The 19932-nt window shown below is 43.5% G+C and overlaps 2 protein-coding genes across 2 annotated transcripts in view; one reads left to right on the top strand and one right to left on the bottom strand.

Annotated features, from left to right (window-relative positions):
• The window catches only part of me2 (malic enzyme 2, NAD(+)-dependent, mitochondrial), a 22810-nt gene extending 5002 nt beyond the window's left edge, over positions 1-17808 (top strand). The window contains exons 2-15 of the mRNA XM_041900224.2: positions 7366-7504; positions 10692-10825; positions 11016-11165; positions 11696-11771; positions 11973-12134; positions 12345-12558; positions 12835-12932; positions 13197-13310; positions 13505-13616; positions 13734-13876; positions 14091-14193; positions 14384-14454; positions 14656-14754; positions 15297-17808. Of these exons, the coding sequence (XP_041756158.1) occupies positions 7391-7504; positions 10692-10825; positions 11016-11165; positions 11696-11771; positions 11973-12134; positions 12345-12558; positions 12835-12932; positions 13197-13310; positions 13505-13616; positions 13734-13876; positions 14091-14193; positions 14384-14454; positions 14656-14754; positions 15297-15455 (1749 nt within the window). The 5' untranslated portion in view covers positions 7366-7390 and the 3' untranslated portion in view covers positions 15456-17808. The remainder of the gene's footprint in view (positions 1-7365; positions 7505-10691; positions 10826-11015; positions 11166-11695; positions 11772-11972; positions 12135-12344; positions 12559-12834; positions 12933-13196; positions 13311-13504; positions 13617-13733; positions 13877-14090; positions 14194-14383; positions 14455-14655; positions 14755-15296) is intronic.
• aptx (aprataxin) lies at positions 16926-19932 on the bottom strand. Its single transcript, XM_041900228.2, has one exon. It carries the CDS (start codon positions 19402-19404, stop codon positions 18346-18348), a length of 1059 nt encoding a protein of 352 aa, XP_041756162.1. The 5' UTR covers positions 19405-19932; the 3' UTR covers positions 16926-18345.

The following is a 19932-nucleotide window of genomic DNA, read 5'->3' as shown; positions in this document are numbered from 1 at the left end:
GCCTCTCTCCCTCTCTCTGCCTCTCCCTCTCTCTCTCTCTGCCTCTCTCCCTCTCTCTGCCTCTCCCTCTCTCTCTCTCTCCCTCTCTCCCTCTCTCTCTCTGCCTCTCCCTCTCTCTCTCTCTGCATCTCTCTCCAGTTAATGTCACATCTAGCAGATCATACTGTCACTTACCCATGAGTAACCAGCATCCTCTCCCACTGAGCACTAGGGCCGGGACAATACCAGTATCACAATATTTTTTCCATGGCTAAAATGATAACACGAAGCAGACCAAATTCTTTGGTCCTTTAAAAAACAGCTGTATGTAAAATATTGTGTGCTATATCTTGGAAAAGAAATACATGTGACCCTGGATGACAACATAATGATGTTTGTTTCCAACATTAGGGATGTTTTCCTAAAGAAGTTAACTCCGCTTCGTGTTTTGTTTCCTTGCCATGATACTAACAAGTATTGCGATACTGGTATCTTCCCGGACCTACTGAGTAGAGGCCTTCACGGGTCCAAAAAGTTGGACCTGTTCCGAAATAGACCTGGGGCTTTACCTTCCGGACCCGATATGCATAAATAAAAAATAATAATATAGAGACCCGTTCTGAATGGACCCGAGGACAACTATACCCGTTCCGTATAGACCTGGTGGGATCCAGACTCGGTCCGATCCAAGTGAGGGGAAGCAGCAGAAAAGTCACATTTTGAAGCTACTTTATTAACCGGAGCTGATAAAGCACGAGGTGACGCTCTAGCAGGCGCCCTGCTGTGTGTGTAGGCTCTACATTTTTCATTGGAAATTGTTACAAGTAGTCATTGGGCATAGTTGTATGGTTTGTTAAAATTTGAAATCAATGGTTTTTGTTTGGCATACATTTGAAAGTGAAAACAACTTAGTCAAAACCAGGGCTCGAGACTAACCTTTTTCATCACCGTCCCAAAATTGTACCGAAGTGCAATTTTAAATCGTGAAATTAAAATAATTTTCTGTTTGTTTTTATATGCAAACATGGGTCTACTCGAGGACCTAGGTCATTTACAGTGATTTAAAAGACTAACACGAGTAGCCTAATACTTAAATAGATAAATGGGGGCTGTCAACTGAGCCAGAAAGTCATGAAAAAATAATAATTTAAAAAGGCCAACATTGGAATAATATTGAAACCTATTCAGCATAAATGTAGCCTACGTAAATAATTAGCCTACATGTAAAAGTGTAGCCTAGGTTATATGCGGACTGGCTACAACCTCTCATGCCCACACCGATGCTGACATGGAGGCACCAGAAAATGTAGCCAAACTTTTTAATGAGACTTTTAATTACATAAATATAGGCTAAATGCCAGTCATGTTTGACAAATATAATGTAGGATAATTAAAATGTAACGTCTTGATTCTGTTGACATAGGCTACTCGAGGCACAGTTCGTTCAGATCAAATGGTCATGAGTGGAGAGAAAGGCTAGTGCCTGTGACACCTTGCAGTCTGAGCGGAGGCAGTCCGCATTCACAATCCTAGTCATACTAGCAACCCATGTTGCTTGTTGCATCTGTAGAACGGTGTGCTCCAGCTAATTGCATTTTGGTACGTTCACACACAGCCTACTGCATTGTTTGCATTGCTGCCCTTATAATGTGAAGAAATAATAGTTTATCAACATTTTAAGCTAAACGTTCTGATCTGTTGCATCAGCTTCATTGCTTTAAAAAATGGTTTATGTACAGTAGGCTAGTTGTATGAATTTTGGATCTATTGTAGGAGAACTGTCCCAGTGTCTGTTTGAACCATACTAGACAGATGTTTTTTTATTTGTCCCCGGGATGCCGGGGAGCCCTTAATTTCGAGCCTTGTTCAAAGCGTAATTCCGTTTTTCGTGGAATTGCCCATTACATTTTTTGCATCTGTTCAGTCAGACGTCTGTGGCTTTCAGTGCTTTGGGATTTAAAATACCCGCTCTCCACTGTCAAATATCTCCACCTGTTTTGGCTGGGATGTTCTGGGGCTGAAGTTCACTTGGCACCAGCAATATTGCCAATAGAGCAGAAAGAAACGACTTGTCACACTTCCTTCCTTCTAGCAGCGTGCGCACAAAAGTCAAGTGGCTAAGACCTGCCAGAAATGCAGTTTCGTCAGCAAGGTCACATGCTGCAGGTCGTGAGCCTAGTCTATATTATGCATTGCAGCTCTGAATGACCCCTCCTCACCGTTACAGCACATTCTGTCAGCCATCCAGTATAGAAATAGACACAGATAAATACACGTTGCAGCTATTTTTCCTCTCCAATCTTTTTGAATCAAGAGAGTGTGTGTTGATTGTCCTTGCTGTCACATAGCCTAGTGCAACCCATGGCTGTCCAATGTTGATATAGTTGCCTTGTGTGCCTTGTCTTTACCCTGCTCCTATTGGTGTTTTGTCTTGCCTTCTTTGTTGTCAAGCTGTTGACAGCTCAGCTGCCTGTTTCTCAACAGGGGATCAGAGAGGATGATGATGATGGTGAGGATGATGATGATGGTGAGGATGGCGATACAGGTGGATGAGATTAATGGTGTGGGGGAAGGTTGCCTGGACAAGCCCCACATGATGCTCTAGATTGATTCACATGAGTTCGGTGGCGGTGCCGTGGTTGTTTTTCAGAGCATGAAAGCAGTTAGTGTACAGGTCACCTAGCTAGGTTTCCATCCAATTGGCAACAGATTTTAATGCGAATATTCTAAAATCTGCATAAAAACAATATGCGCATTTACCCACCAGAGATGTTTTCCATCAAATTGACTTGTTGCGGATGAAAGGCTGTGCGTGATGACGTAGTGCACGTAAAATATATTTTATATTTTGCGGTTAAATTCCCATGTACCGAATACAGATTATTCTTTTTTTTCTTTTTACAAATGTTGTGTTTATATAGCGAATGTGCACATTCTGGTCTTGGCTCATGCGCTCTAGCCAACAGCTCACACATACATTATAGTCTACTACTACATCATCAATCATCATGCCACCAGAATAAGACCCTCAATATTTATTGGAAAGGAGCAGCAAGCTCATCACCTTGCCCTTTCACCACCCTGTGAAGTTCATCATAACTTATTTCATCTGTAGCCTAATAAATCGCATGCTTTCCCAAGTTGTAGCGGGAGGACCACATAACATATCATCGCATGACTTCTTCAAGTTTATTTGCAGTCAGTATTTGGCGCACAAAGGTGTCTCCACCTCCATTTCTCGCATAATTAATTTGACAGAAACAAAAAGATCCCAGCTTGTCTTGCGTATTTTGTTTTGTTGACATTTGGAAGTTTACTGACAAATTTGCTGTTGTGATATTTTTTTATCCGACATGTACTTTACTCGCATAAAAAGGTTGGAGGGAAACCTGGTTATTGAGGCATTCAAATCAACATTTTTTTATTCTTCTTCAGTTCCTGACATTTCTGTGAAATACAATATTTTGTAACCATATTTAATTTTGGAATGTTTTGCTACAGAGTTATATCCTTTTCCCCTAACTTTCTTGTAGCAGTTCGGTTTCCTTTATCCCTGTGTGGTATTGTCATCGACTGCTTTGCAAAGAAGTTTAGTTATCAACCGAGTAAACAGTCAGAGCGTTGGGATAGGCCTAAATCTTCTGAGAAAATAAAGCTTACTGGTGTATTGGGACTATTGGTGCAGCATAGCATTGGGACTATCGGGACTATTGGTGCAGCATAGCATTGGGACTATCGGGACTATTGGTGCAGCATAGCATTGGGACTATCGGGACTATTGGTGCAGCATAGCATTGGGACTATCGGGACTATTGGTGCAGCATAGCATTGGAACTATCGGGACTATTTGTGCAGCATAGCATTGCTTGTTAAACCTTCCGCAGTAGAGCAGCCAGAATACAGCATCTCAAAGAGCAGGCCTGTGTTTTTGTTTGCACGCATCGCATGACATGCCAGCTACAATGAGCTAACTTATAGGGCCGGGCAGAAAAGGAGGTCACTGTGGAGTGAATAAAGCTTGTGAGTGTGACTCACAGGGCTTAACCTGACATTTCGACCGTAGTTCAATACTAGGCCTATGCAGTCACCAGGGGTGTGTGTATTCGTTAGCCCAGTGCACACCGTAGCAAAATGTTTTGCACTGTAGCTAAACAAGTGTTTCTTAATGGGCAAATTCCGGTAGATCCCTCCTATTTTCGTCCTGTTTTCTTTCGTTTGGTTCCTAGAGAATACGCCCCAGTTTCTAGTTGAAAGCACCACTTCAGTTTAAGCAGGCACGACTTCCCTATTCCCTTATGATGTTTGGCTTTTATTTATAGCCTTCCTTTTAGAAGAGGATTAGGACATTCTTCCTTTTTTTTTTGCAGATGGACAGTAAATTACTTTCTCTCCTCCAGATTACTGTCTCTCTCTATTGCTTTCGTCAGATGTAATCCTGCACCCAGTCTGTCTGTCTGGGATCTCAGCATCTGTACAGCCAGGCCTAGCCGTGTCAGGTCAAGAAGACGTTGGGGGGTGGGGACAGTGATGATGTCACTTGTTTAATGTTTTTGGAGGGATTAGGGAACGGGTGTGACTCTCGCTCACAATTAACATCGTAATGACTGTTTTATTTGGCTATTGCAAGTTAAAAAAAACATGACATTTCGGACAACAGAATGAGACTAGTGACACTAGATGAAAGTCAGTCATTTACATGCTGAGGAGAAAGTGTAGGTAATTATAGGCTAGTCGTAAAGCAATAACAATCAAAAGTTAGATCTAGAATCGGCTTCCTATTTCGCAACAAAGCCTCCTTCACTCATGCTACCAAACATGCCCTCGTAAAACTGACTGTCCTACCGATCCTTGACTTCGGCGATGTCATTTACAAAATAGCCTCCAACACTCTACTCAGAAAATTGGATGTAGTCTATCACAGTGCCCTCCGTTTTGTCACCAAAGCCCCATATACTACTCACCATTGTGACCTGTACGCTCTTGTTGGCTGGCCCTCACTACATATTCGTCGCTAGGTCATCTATAAATCACTGCTAGGCAAATCCCCGCCTTATCTTAGCTCACTGGTCACCATAGCAACACCCACCCATAGTCTGCGCTCCAGCAAGTATATCTCACTGGTCATCCCCAAAGCCAACACCTCCTTTGGCCGCCATTCCTTCCAGTTCTCTGCTGCCAATGACTGGAACGAACTGCAAAAATCTCTGAAGCTGGAGACTCTTATCTCCCTCACTAACTTTAAGCATCAGTTGTCAGAGCAGCTTACCGATCACTGCACCTGGACACAGCCATTCTGAAATTAGCCCACCCAACTACTTCATCCCCATATTGTTATTTATTTTGCTAATTTGCACCCCAGTATCTCTATTTGCACATGATCTTTTGCACATCTATCATTCCAGTGTTAATACGAAATTGTAACTATTTTGCACTATGGCCTATTTATTGCCTTACCTCCATATTTTACTACATTCGCACACACTGTATATATATTTTCTGTTGTATTTTTGACTTTTTGTTTTATTTACCCCATATGTAACTCTGTGTTGTTGTTTTTATCGCACTGCTTTGCTTTATCTTGGCCAGATTGCAGTTGTAAATGAGAACTTGTTCTCAACTGGCTTACCTGGTTAAATAAAGGTTAAATAAAAAGAAATAAATAAAACTTGTATAAAGATGGCAATTAAGTGAGATGACAAACTGAATGTTAACGTGACAAAGCTTAAAGGGCAATTCCACCACTTGTCAACTTCATTTTCATGATCTCCAGCACAATACCAGTTTCTACATGGGCTATGTGAAAACAGCACATTTCTATGTTACTAGGGGAGCAAAAAAGACCCTCCCTCTGGCTAGAAACTCGTTGCAGGTTTTGAAAATCACTGTTTCCTTTTAATCCTACCCTGTGACGTCAGAAGCATTTTCTAGGACCTTTCTTATTTATTTATTTTCACCGATCATAGAAACACGCTGTTGTCACATATGTAGAGACTGGTTTGGTGCTGGAGATAATGAACATGAGGTTGAAAAGTGGCAGAATTGCGCTTTAAGCCAGACAGTGCCTTCAGAAAGTATTCACACCCCTTGACTTTTTCCACATGTTGTTGCCTGAATTTAAAATGGATTACGTTGAGATTTTGTGTCACTGGCCTACACAGAATACCCCTTAATGTCAAAGTGGAATTATGTTTTTATTTATTTTTTACTAATTTAATAAAAAATGAAAAGCTGAAATGTCTTGAGTCAATAAGTATTCAACCCCTTTGGTATGGCAAGCCTAAATAAGTTCAGGAGTAAACATTTACTTAAGAAGTTGCATGGAGTCATTCTGTGTGCAATAGTCGTGTTTAACATTATTTTGTGAATGACTACCTCATCTCTGTAGCCCAGCTAAAATCTAACAAGGGAACATTAGATAAACACTCGCAAACTATTTTGGCTAGTTAGCTGTCGAAATTGCACTGATAAACGATGGGGAATAGTAGCCTGCTCGTCCTTCTGCAGCTTGCCTGCCAATGCATGCTTGTCCCAACCCACATTTTGACAACTGAATGGGAACTTGCCTGCCTGCCTATTTGATCCATGCCACATACATTTGATTGACAACTAAGAGATATGCTAAGTGATTCACATTTCTTGCTAGCTAACCAAATGACACCTGCATCTCTAGCTGTAGCCACCAACAAATGATATGATGGCAAGAAGTCGGTCACTCACCCACTCCTCGAATGACATGACCTCCTCCCAGCAACATTAGGCTCTGTGTTTTTAGCTTGCTAAATAAATAACTAGCTACATAAATAGATACGCTAGCCCAGGGGTGTCAAACTCAATCAGCGCACGGGCCATATTTTAAAAACACAATGAATTCGCGGTTCAGACCTAGCCTATTTGTGTTGTTGTTGTTGTTTTTTTTACGTGCAACTGCGACCCAAACTGGCCATTGTTTTATTAGAATTTAGGGCCATATTTCTTCTACGTGGCGCTTACATTCATGTTCTTTCCTAAAATGTAAGAAATCAGCTTTCTGAGTATCCTTGTAAGGCTTAAATCAAGCACAATCCACACAAACATCCCATATTGGTCAGGCTCTAGATATATGGCGGCAGATAACCTATTGGAGCGTTGGGCCAGTAACCAAAAGGTCACTGGTTCGAATCCCAGAGCCGGCAAGGTGGAAAAATCCGCTGTTCTTCCCTGATTCAGAGGGGTTGGGTTAAATGCGGAAGACACATTTTCGGTTGATTTGCATTCAGTTGTGCAACTCACTGGGTATACCTGATAGCCACTGCTGTTGTGTTCCCCCCTCCAGGACCTGATAGCCACTGCTGTTGTGTTTCCCCCTCCAGGACCTGATAGCCACTGCTGTTGTGTTTCCCCCTCCAGGACCTGATAGCCACTGCTGTGCACCATGTTGTCTAGACTGAGGGCGTCACTGATGCTGCGGCCATGTGTGAACGCCTGCCGCTGGACACACACCAAAGAGAAGGGCAAGCCTCTCATGTTGAACCCCCGCACCAACAAGGTAAGTGCCAGGGCTGCTCATGTCAATATTATATGATGTGTTACCGTATTCTCATCAACAGCAGCATATTCTTCTCATCCCGTAACTGCACTCTCACATTGGCAGCCGCAGTCCACCACCCCCAAGGAAATCAAGAGGAGCACTAACACCATCCTCGCACAACAAATCGGTGTCTAAAAATGAGCTGCTTGTGGAATACGAAGATTAAGTATTTGTGTGTGTAGGGTCTGGACTGCATGAGAGAGATGACTCGGCAGAATGCTGTGATGCAGATGGAAATGGTGGAGGGAGGAGAGCCCTGTACATTATAATACTGCTATGCTACCCACAGTACTACTGGAGCTAGTTCTCCTATCCCCTCCTGTTCCGCTATGCTACCCACAGTACTACTGGAGCTAGTTCTCCTATCCCCTCCCGTTCCGCTATGCTACCCACAGTACTACTGGAGCTAGTTCTCCTATCCCCTCCCGTTCCGCTATGCTACCCACAGTACTACTGGAGCTAGTTCTCCTATCCCCTCCCGTTCCCCCCGGCCTCTCTGGAGAAAGTTATGGTTTCCATGTGCTACTCACAGTACTACTGGAGCTAGTTCTCCCCCCCCCACCCCACCCCCCAACCACCTCCGAGGGGTCGTCGTCCCAACATACTTCCATATTGGCTTTCAAGCACATTATAAGCATACTCCCCTGTCCTTCCCCCTTGAACCTAGTGTTCCCCCTCTAAATTTGACCTGGGATTCCGTGTACCGCAGGCATGGTTCAATTTCACACCCACAGGCGAGAGGACAGTCTGTGAGAACAGAACACCCTCCTGGGCCCGGTAGAGACCCACACATACTCTCACATACTCCCACATAATGTAAATAGAAAAGTTATGGCTCCTAGCAGAGGAAGGCTGTACCCCAAATACACATTCACTGTCTCATAGCAACCTGGGCAGTGAGTTGTGAGGCCGATGGTGCAGAGGGCAGCTGTCAGTCTGAGGGGAATATTCAGAGCAGTCATGCATCTGTCATGAGAATTTATATCTCTAATACTAAGCTTTGAATAATTCCCAGAGGTTGTAAGACTCTAGTTAATTAAGAATTAAACAATATTCTCCAGTCTGCATGTCACGATCGTCGAAGAGAGTAGACCAAGGCGCAGCGTGAGATTTGTACATCTTATTTAATTAAGTGTACACACAATATACAAAACGATACGTGAAGTCCACGGTACAAACACAAAACCAACTGGAACAAGATCCCACAACTATTGTGGGAAAACAGCCTGTATAAATATGGCTCCCAATCAGAGACAACCAGCAACAGCTGACACTCGTTGCCTCTGATTGGGAACCACTCTGGCCAACACAGAAATACAATACTAGAACACGACATAGAAACACAAACACATAGAAACTACAGACCCTGGCTCAAAATATAGAGTCCCCAGAGCCAGGGTGTGACACTGCAAGGGATCAGCATTTGTATTCAATGAGAGCTCTGGCGCTCAAAACACACACAGGCTTTCTATATGCCTTCACACAAAGGAACTTTGCTCCGCCCACCTTTAGGCGGCCTGTGACTTTCCACAGTATAGTTTTCAGCAGTTTCTAAGTCCCCTCTTACTATGGTATGTTGGCCTCCAACAGTTTCTACCCAGATTCCCTGTTAGTGGTTTTATTGTCTTATAATTCTAATACAGTTTACACATTTTTACCATATTTGGGGTGAAATCCTTTAGTCATTACCTTTAAAAATACAAATTAATCTGTCAGCATCTCTGCTTCGGTACTGTGTTTACTTCGCCCCAGTGCCAGTCTGATCCTGTTAGCTCACTGGCAATGTTTACCCTGTCTACCCCGCTCTCTCCTCTTCATTATCGCTCGCTCTCTCCCTCATCAAATTGAATTAAATCAAGTTTATTTGTCAAATGCATAGGATATAGTGTAGACGTGTACACAGTACAATGAAATGATTACTTGCCAGCTCTCTTCTCAACAGTGCAACAGCTACAAAAAAAAAATTCAAAGACTAAAATAGACAACATAAAAGAAAAGAGAAGGCAGAATAAGAACAGTATGTCTCCTCCCTCTCTCTCATTCTCTCCCTCCATCCCTCCCTCCCTCGCTCTCTCTCTCCCTCCCTCTCCCTCATTCTCTCTCATTCCCTCATTCTCTCTCTCTCATTCTCTCTCATTCCCTCACTCTCTCTCCCTCCCTCTCCCACATTCTCTCATTCTCTCTCTCCCTCCCTCTCTCATTCTCTCTCCCTCCCTCTCTCTCATTCCCTCATTCTCTCTCTCCCTCCCTCTCCCTCATTCTCTCATTCTCTCTCCCTCCCTCCCTCTCTCTCATTCTCTCTCTCTCCCTCCCTCTCCCTCCCTCTCTCTCTTTCTCTCTCTCTCATTCCCTCATTCTCTCTCACATTCTCTCTCATTCTCTCTCATTCCCTCATTCTCTCTCTCTCATTCTCTCATATTCCCTCATTCTCTCTCTCCCTCCCTCATTCTCTCTCTCCCTCTCTCTCTCTCATTCTCTCTCCCTCCCTCCCTCTCTCCCTCCCCCTCTCTCCCTCATTCTCTCTCATTCCCTCATTCTCTCTCTCCCTCCCTCTCCCTCATTCTCTCTCATTCCCTCATTCTCTCTCTCCCTCATTCTCTCATTCTCTCTCATTCTTTCATTCTCTCTCTCTCTCTCTCTCTCTCTCTCATTTTCTCTCATTCTCTAATTCTCCCTCCCTCTCTCTCATTCTCTCTCTCTCCCTCCCTCTCTCTTTCTCTCTCATTCCCTCATTCTCTCTCTCTCTCTCATTCTCTCTCATTCTCTCTCATTCCCTCATTCTCTCTCTCTCTCTCATTCTCTCATATTCCCTCATTCTCTCCCTCCCTCATTCTCTCTCATTCTCTCTCTCTCTCCCTCTCTCTCATTCTCTCTCATTCTCTCTCTCCCTCCCTCTCCCTCATTCTCTCTCCCTCCCTCTCTCTCATTCCCTCATTCTCTCTCTCCCTCATTCTCTCATTCTCTCTCATTCCCTCATTCTCTCTCCCTCATTCTTTCACTCTCTCATTCCCTCATTCTCTCTCTCTCATTCTCTCCCTCCCTCTCCCTCATGCTCTCTTATTCCCTCCCTCTCTCTCCCTCTCTCTCCCCCTCTCTCTCTCTCTCTCCATCTCTCTCTCTCTCTCGTTTCTTTCCATTCCTCCAGGGCATGGCCTTCTCACTGCAGGAGAGGCAGATCCTGGGCCTCCAGGGTCTTCTGCCCCCCAAGATAGAGTCCCAGGACATCCAGGCCATGCGCTTCCAGAGGAACCTGAAGAAGATGACAGAGCCACTGGAGAAGTGAGAACGGGCTCAGGTCAAAAGTAGTGTACTATATAGGGAATAGGGTGCCAATAATATTTTCACGCATTACAGCGTCTGAGACTGCAGCAGTGCAGTTCTTATTGCTACACTAAGTAATGAACTCAATCGCATAACAATTGGACATAAAAACGAACGCACCTGTAAGCACTATCAAAACTCTTCCCAGGTACATTTACCTGATGGGGATCCAGGAGAGGAACGAGAAGCTCTTCTACCGCGTGCTGATGGAGGACATCGAGGAGCTGATGCCAATCGTTTACACTCCCACTGTGGGCCTGGCCTGTACACAGTACGGACACATCTTCAGGAGACCCAAGTAAGATCTGGGTCTTCATTTTTTTTTTTTTTTTAAACATGTTTAGTAATGGCCCTCTGCTCTTTCATAAGAATACACACCCTCTCCGATTTACTATAGATATTGGTTTTGATTAGATTGTGCAAATCTGATTAGATGGCAAAAAATTATTACATTTACATTTTAGTCATTTAGCAGACGCTCTTATCCAGAGCGAGTTACAGTTAGTGAGTGCATACATTTATTTTTTTCATACTGGCCCCCCGTTGGAATCGAACCCACAACCCTGGCGTTGATTAGCAACGCAATTGTTTGCAACGCCAGGGTTGTGGGTTCGATTACCACGGGGGGCCAGTATGAAAAAAATAAAATAATGTATGCACTCACTAACTGTAAGTCGCTCTGGATAAGAGCGTCTGCTAAATGACTAAAATGTAAAAATGTAATTAGATTGCTATACATTTGATTAGATTGTTAAAATGTCAGATTTCCTATCAGACAAAGGGAGAGGCAGTTAACTATGTCTGAGGACTCTATTACTTTACCCGCAGAGGCCTGTTCATATCCATCTTGGATCGAGGACACATTCGCTCCATATTGGACAACTGGCCAGAGACCAATGTGGCGGTAAGCTGAGTTTCCGCACCATAGTGAAACATGATTTCTTTATACTGGTGTAGCTTTGCTGTGTAATGGAGTGACAGCCCCTCGCTCTCTGAAAGCCCCTCCCGGGGTGGCATTCATTAGGGCAAGTTCAGGTAGTCCCACCCCAATCTGTTTCAGTTCCGTTTGGTGCTTAATGAATAGAACCCCCTACCTGTTGTCCAGGCGGTGGTGGTGACAGACGGAGAGCGTATCCTGGGCCTGGGGGACCTGGGGGTGTTTGGGATGGGCATCCCCGTTGGGAAACTGTGTCTGTACACCGCCTGCGCTGGGATCAGGCCCGAGAGGTGCCTTCCTGTGGTCATCGATGTGGGAACTGACAACGAGGCGAGTCAAAAAACCAAATCAAATCAAGCTTTATTGAAAATCGCATCGAAATGAAAACATCTCAGTACAATTAGTTGAAAACAAAGATTAACTAAGGAGCTCCCAATATGCAAATTGTTTGTCATGTTATATACAAAAGGAAATATAGTGGCTTATCTGTTAGGTATCTTACGTACTGTATCATATCTATAACCAGTCTCCTTATTCCAGACACTTCTGAAGGACCCATTCTACATGGGTTTGTACCAGAAGCGGGATCGCTCCCAGCTCTACGATGACCTGATCGATGAGTTCATGGAGGCTGTGGTGGAGAAGTACGGCCAGGACACCCTGATCCAGTTTGAAGACTTTGGGAATCACAATGCATTCCGCTTGATGAGGAAATACCGCGAGAAGTACTGCACCTTTAACGATGACATCCAAGGTCTGAATTCACACCATGTAAATACAGTATGCCAAATGAAGTGTGTTGTAGTGAGTATGTACAGCTAGGTGAATAGCAGACCTGGGTTCAAATACTATTTGAAATCATTTAAAATACTTACTATGTGATTGATTGAGCTAGCCTGGCGCAATGTAACAAATAGAATATTCGCGCAAATGCAAAACCCCACCCATCTGGCACTCCAGGCAGACTAGAGCAAACGCTCAAAAGTATTTGAAAGAGTTATGCATTTACAGTGTGCGTTGCGGTGTTCAGGAACTGCAGCGGTTGCCCTGGCAGGGCTGTTAGCAGCTCAGAGGGCCATTGGGAAACCCATCACTGAACACAAGGTCCTGTTCTGCGGAGCAGGGGAGGTAGGCCATTCTCCTACTTGTATTACAATGCCTGCATACAGCAATACCTTTACCTGACATAGTAGGTACTAAACTGTTGTACCAAATGGTTAACACTGTGCTCACTAAATCATAATAATAGGTGTAATTTTACATTTGCTTCATTCTGACTCAGATACTAAGTCATACTGTAAATTGACGCAGGGCATTTTACTTGTCACTTGTTTTTGCACTCGTGATATTTTTGTCAGCTGAATATAAATAATTGTGTGTTTTTTTCTCCAGGCTGCCCTGGGTATCGCCAACCTGATTACCATGTCGATGGTGGAGAAGGGTTTGACCCAGGACGAAGCCAGGAAAAAGATCTGGATGTTTGACAAGGACGGCCTACTGGTCAAGGTCATGATCCAGTCCAAACACAGACACTTTGTCTTTCACTTCTCCTTTGTAACTGTCTGTGTGGCGTAACTGAAACGCTGTGTATGGAGTGACATTAGCGCCAACAGAAATGGAATCTGAATTCAGTCATTTTTGAATTTTTTATCAAGAAATGTAATTTGAATTCAATATTTTTTTCCTGTGACTTGCTGTAGGGCCGAGCGCAGGAGACAGACAGCAACCAGGAGGCTTTTGTGCATGAAAGCCCCGGAGATGTGCAGAGCTTCTTAGATGCAGTCAACGTCATCCAACCAACAGCCATTATCGGTAAGATCCATATTCGCCATTCTCGTCTTTATAATAGTAATAATATATTGTATTATTTAAATCTGTGTAACTCTTGCTGTCTGTGCCTGGTAACCCTAACTTGTCACCTGTTCACAGGTGTGTCCGGGGCTGGACGCCTCTTTACCCACGACGTCCTCAAAAAGATGGGCACCCTAAATAAACGGCCAATTATATTCGCCTTGAGCAACCCCACCAACAAGGCCGAGTGCACGGCTGAAGATGCTTATACCCTCACGGATGTACGCATCGATTCACCCATGTCCTCAGCTGCGTCCTAAATGACTCCCTATTCCCTATATAATGCACTACAAACGTACTGCACTATATAGGAAATCGAGTGCCATTTGGAATGCAGCCCTCCTCATGTTTTTTGGTAGTGTGTAGGCCCAGACCCACACGTTGACCCACAGTCACCATGGCTTCTCTCTCTGTATGTTGTTGTTTGATATCCAGGGCCGATGCCTGTTTGCCAGTGGAAGTCCATTTGACACGGTGACTCTGGCTGACGGACGTGTGTTCACACCTGGACAAGGGAACAATGCTTATATATTCCCAGGTTAGAGTCATTGGATGGTCATGTTTACTCATCTGTATTTAAAAAAAGAAAATCTCAATGAGCCTTCTCTCGTCAACAGCCATGGAAAGTGGATACGCATGGATGCGCCACATACAGTGTATTGTGAGACTTGTATGTGTCGACTGTTGAAAGGGGTAAACGTGCAGTGTGTCTGATTGTCTGGCTACAGGTGTAGCCCTGGCTGTGATCCTCAGTGGTGTGAGACACATCAGTGACACGGTCTTCCTGGAGGCTGCCAAGGTCAGAAATACCACCGCATTTCTCTCTTTCAGAACTCTCGGCCTGTCTCTCTCTCTGTTGATCTCCCCTGTGTTTACACAATCATTGACAAAAAGACCCTTAAAAGAGATATTTTACTCATGTTTTAGTATTTTGTTTACAGAGCAAATTGTTACGCAAATGATATGCAAGTGTTGACCGTGGTTTTTGTCATTCCGTCAGACCCTGGCAGACCAGTTGACTGACGAGGAGCTGGCGGAGGGGAGGCTGTACCCGCCACTGTCCAACATCCGAGAGGTCTCTATCCAGATGGCAGTCAAGGTCAGGATCAGACACTCGACATCTCACTTCTTGTCTGTCAAATACATTTTGAGGGAGATAAATTAATAAGTTGAAAAAGCATTCTACAAAATGAGCAAGGTAAAACGCATTTGATTACGATGAAATCGGTGGCTTCGTCATACACAAAATATACTGAGGAGCATGGCGTAAAGAGTACCCGCGCTGCCTTCGGTCTGATGGTGTCAGAGGGCACATTTTAGTTTTGGCAAAGGTTGAAGTCTACAAAACTTTGTCCGCTCTGTTCAAAACAGATTGTAGTTTTGCGAACAGAAAACTGTACTGAGATCAGATGTTTTATTAATGAAAATATGTGCATAATGTCGGCCAAAATCCATCTCGTTCCATCTTCTCCCACTGCCGGCCACTGGGCTTCCTCTCATCACCATATTTGGTAGTGAGTGGAAACACCAAGCGGATGCTTCACATTTATACATTCAGTGAAACATCTGTGTCTTTGTTCTATCTGTGGCAAAGATGTGTCTTTTTAAATGTACTCTGCGTCTCACTGTCACCCCCTGCAGGTGGTCCGGTTTGTGTACGCCAACAACATGGCCTTCCGGTACCCAGAGCCCAAGGACAAGGACACCTTTGTCAGGTCAACTGTATGGGACATCAACTACGACTCCTTCCTCCCTGACATCTATGAGTGGAAAGGGATGAAACCCGCACCTGATCAGTAGAGAGTCTTGGGTGTGGAAGGGAAGGTGGGCGGGCGGCCATTAAAGAGGGAATGGTTAAACTGGGGTGATGGGGAAAATGAGGAGGAGGAGGGCAGGTGGGGAGGACAGTGAAATGAGGTTATTTGTTTAATCCACGCCTAGGGCAGGGCTATTGACAACTTTTATGCTCGAGGGCCACATCGGGATTTCAAAATTCAACAGAGGGCAGCACAGATATTTTTTGACCGATTTTGTTTGTCAAAATTAATTGGAGGGCCAGAAGAATTTATATCTAGTTTTAGTCGTTCATGAGTGGCCTGGAGTTTTATTTTTTTACCCCCCCAAAAAACATTTTTTTTACTCAAACCTCCTACGGCCCATAGTTTGCCCACCCCTGCACTAGAGTAACCAGAATCTGCTCTGTCTCAAGGCTTTTACACTCCTATTTATTTCTCTGAATTTGGCACCTACTCTTCATTTGACTTGTTTTTGTTTTGATATCAGACATTGCCATTGATCAGTTTCCACATGAAAACCCTCCAGAAGTGGGGTTTGTGTTAGTCAGCATGCTGCTAGCTAAACGGAAGGATTCCAACATATAATATCACTCCAAGCTCTGGAGACCTTGCTTGAATTACTTCATGAAAGTTATGCAAAAATATAAGTAAAATAGTATGTAACTCAGTGATAGGTTATAGGCTTTAAAAAACAAAACAAATGTGCAAATATGCATATCCCCATAATAATAATATAATAATATACAGTGTATGTATATTGTGTTGACATTCAGTCATTTAGGGTTGGGGTCAATTCTATTTTAATTCTAGACAATTCAGGAAGTGCACTGAAATTCCAATTCTCTTAAATGCTTTTCAATGAGGAACATTTTGAATTGGAATTTGGTCTGCAAATGCAGGGTTGGGGTCAATTCAGAAAGTAAACGCTCTTATCCAAAACGACTTGCACTGAACTTATGCACTTGTTAGACAGTTGACAGAGCCTGGCTCTTTTGTAGAGAGTAAGTTCACATGTGGGTGTCAAATGTCCCCTAGCTCTGATTATATTTAACTTGAAGATGGACAGTGACAGTTGTGAACTAGATCAATATGTTTTTGTCAATAATCCTGGGGTGTATTCATTAGTCGGATTCCGTTGTAAAAAGTTTGGTCTATTGCAAAACGTTTTGCAACGAAAATTAGTTTCTATTGGACATGTGTTCCGTTTGGTTCCTAGAATAAACAGTTTCCGTTGCAAAACATTTCACAAAAGACCAATGAATATACCCCAGATCATATCGCCATGAGTTTCTCCCAGACTAAAGACCAGGCATAGGGAACCAGTCATATTCCATTGACATATGCATTTCAAGGGTTGGGGCTAATTTACAGTATAGAGAGAAGGATGCTGCAATAAGCACCATATCCAAATAGACCAATGTTAGGATAAGCTCCATTGTCAGAAAACATAGAAATAAGTTACATTACTATAATGCTCTTCACAGTCAGTTTTGTATTGGCAGCATATGGTTTACAAGCATTAAAAACAAATGTTTTACTGATTTATACGTTTTAGTCACATTTTACACACATAACTATTCATTCACTTTGTGAGTAATTGGAAATAAGCAAAAAGATAAGCTGGATAGAAAACCAGCGTAAGGCAGCTGAAGTTAAGATACACAGGTCCTAGATTTGTGAGACCGTTTAGCTAAGGATGATTGGCTGGCTTTTATCCATCTGCACTGGAGTGCATGCTAAGGCGAAATGAGTCCATTTTATACACATCTCTCACTTCTCACCGCAGACGTAGCCCAAGAACAATGGATTGTATAGGAACACAATAGTTGAAGAAAAATATATATTCAAATCGGCTTACGGTTTCTGTATTCTTTTTCTGCATATCCCACGGGCTAATTTATATATCTTGTACTATTTTACAGTCCTCTTGTTGTAGTTGATCAAACTAGTTTGATGAGATGCCATTCACAAATGTACTATCTTGTACCCTTGAATTTAGATCGGACCATTAAATGACAGTCAGTCTCATTCAATGATTATGTTGGCCCATAATTCTGTAACATTGGTCTCCCATTCAGAGAATTGCTGTGCTGTATCGTGCAAGTTCTATCTGGTGATTTGTCTTGTTGTTCCCTTTTCATTGATTTACTGTAAGTGGCCTGGTAAAAGTGTTCAATCCCCCATGGTCATTCCTCTTCCAATGTCTTTGATGTGTGCATACATGTATGTGTTTCTGGAGTTTATTTTTGTTACGCAGTATGGCCTTAGCGAACGAACGCACAAAGCGGAAAAAGCGCTCCTCCAGACCCCTATGTGTGCTGTTATATGTGCAGAATTAAAATTAGTTTTACACTTGCTGTTGCGCCTTCCTTTTGTCCTTTAATGATTTAACTTCTGTGTATCTATTGAACAACATCTCCAAATGGATTTAATTCCAAGCTGGTCAACATTATGACCCTCTGATGATCAACACCAATATTGGATCCCATATCAAATCATGAGTTGATTGTTTTTTCAAATGGGATTTTCACACTAAGATGATTATAGACAGTATAGAAATCACAGGTTTCCATTTTCTGTGCCACTTTCTGAAGCCAATTTTGATTTTATTTGTCGCAAACTTTTGCAACTATCGAAACTATAAACAATTGTTTCCCCAAGCTTTATATTCAGACATGTACACTTGAGTCAACTGTCTACACTGAAAACAATAAAATAATTTGTTTGAATTCTTATTTGTACAAAAAACATACTTGCTGCAGACTATTTATTAAAGTAAATGACAACTGGCTTATGTATATTATGAGCATCTGCAGCAATAAAATGGACAATGTGGTTCCATAGACATGTTTTTTTTCTACAATTGCGTCATTAGCATCATATTTGTATACGTGTCACAATCTACCATAGGGGTGAGATTTCAGGTGCTCCTTAAGTTGTGGTATGGTGGACAGTGCCATGCCACACACGTGACAGCGGAGAGGTAGTTTCAACAACTCATTTGTCCCTTCTTTTACTGTGACCCTCCCATCCTTTTCCAGCATCTGAATGACTTCTTGAGATTCTATGAAATAGTCGGTTGTGAATGAATTCCAGTGTTTCTTGTTCTTTAAACACGGGGAGTCAAAGTCCTGGCTGATCACATGGAGGTGGACATGGCTCATACTGGGGATGGAGTGGTAGCCCAGGCGGAAGTGTAGCAGGCCGGCATCGGGGCACTGCTGTTGTACAATCCTGTCCGCTACCTGGTTCATGTGCCTCAACAGATCACAGTGCTCCCTGCGCAGTGTCTTCAGACTGGGGATGGACTCCCAGGGCAGGACCAGCCAGTGATAGTGAGCCTTGGGGTACTTGTCCATGATAACAACTACTCTGTCGTCCTTGTAGACCTGCATTTTGGGGTCTTGCATTGAGGCTTTCAATCCTTGGCTCCAATATCCTAAAGTTTCAGTTTTCTCTGTTGTGTGAGGTTCAGGCCATGTGTTGGTGGAGATGGACCCTCCATGTTTGCACTGAGTGGAGTCCTCTGTTTTCCTTGGTACTTTATGCCCAGGGGGACCTCTGTGAAGCTCATGCTCCTCTGAGGCAGGCCCACGGGGCCTCTTGGTGCCCACGCTGTCCTCTGTGCTGGACTGAGAGTTGGACGGATCCTCTTTGAAGCACACGGTATACGGGTACAGCTCATTGACCATGTGCAGCTGCTGGCCAGATCTCATCCTCACTTGGTTGCCTTTACCCACCACGTCGGTGTCCACACTAGTGGGGTTGAAACCCAGTTGTTTTACACTGATATACCGTTTGTTGCAGTCTGCCTTGAGCTCAACCTGCTCCCTGGAACATTTTTTGTCTTTTATCGTTGTTTCTGGACCCCGACCCAAGACAACTGTCTGTAGGTGAGGTAGATGAATCGGTTTATGGCTTCCATTTTTGCTGATGAGCAAACAAATAGACATGATCCTCTTCTTCAACAAGAATTACGATTCTCTTTAGCAGGACAACGAATGCGCCCCTCTCTTCCCCCTATGCAATATGCGTCAGCGTCGCTTGTATTTGCGTCATATATGCGCGCCTGGTTTTGTTTCGAGCACGCACAAAGATTGCCTCTTCCTCTCTGGCACGCACGGGGCGAGAGGGAAAACTCCCCAAAATCTATGTGTTAGGCCCAAAATCTGTCTTTTCCAGCAGGTGGCGGTGTTTAATTCTTTTAGCTCACCAAGAGATGAGTTTTTGTATGGAGGTCAATGAACGTGTCGAATTTTGTTAACACGACACGGAATGGCTTATTTGCTACATGTGGCTTATTTGATCGAATAGAAGTTTCGTAATGATTAGGTTGTTACGACTGTACTAAAGACTGAAGACTAAAGACTGAAATAAGTAGGACACGTGACATCCCGGCAACATTGAGAAAACCCACTTTATATTGGAGTTGTGCCTGGTCGTGACTAGTTACCACAGCCACAACCCCCGCCTATTTCTAC

Source organism: Coregonus clupeaformis, chromosome 16 (assembly GCF_020615455.1).
Source record: "Coregonus clupeaformis isolate EN_2021a chromosome 16, ASM2061545v1, whole genome shotgun sequence".
Lineage (NCBI taxonomy): Eukaryota > Metazoa > Chordata > Actinopteri > Salmoniformes > Salmonidae > Coregonus > Coregonus clupeaformis.
This window is presented reverse-complemented; position numbering and strand designations above follow the sequence as displayed.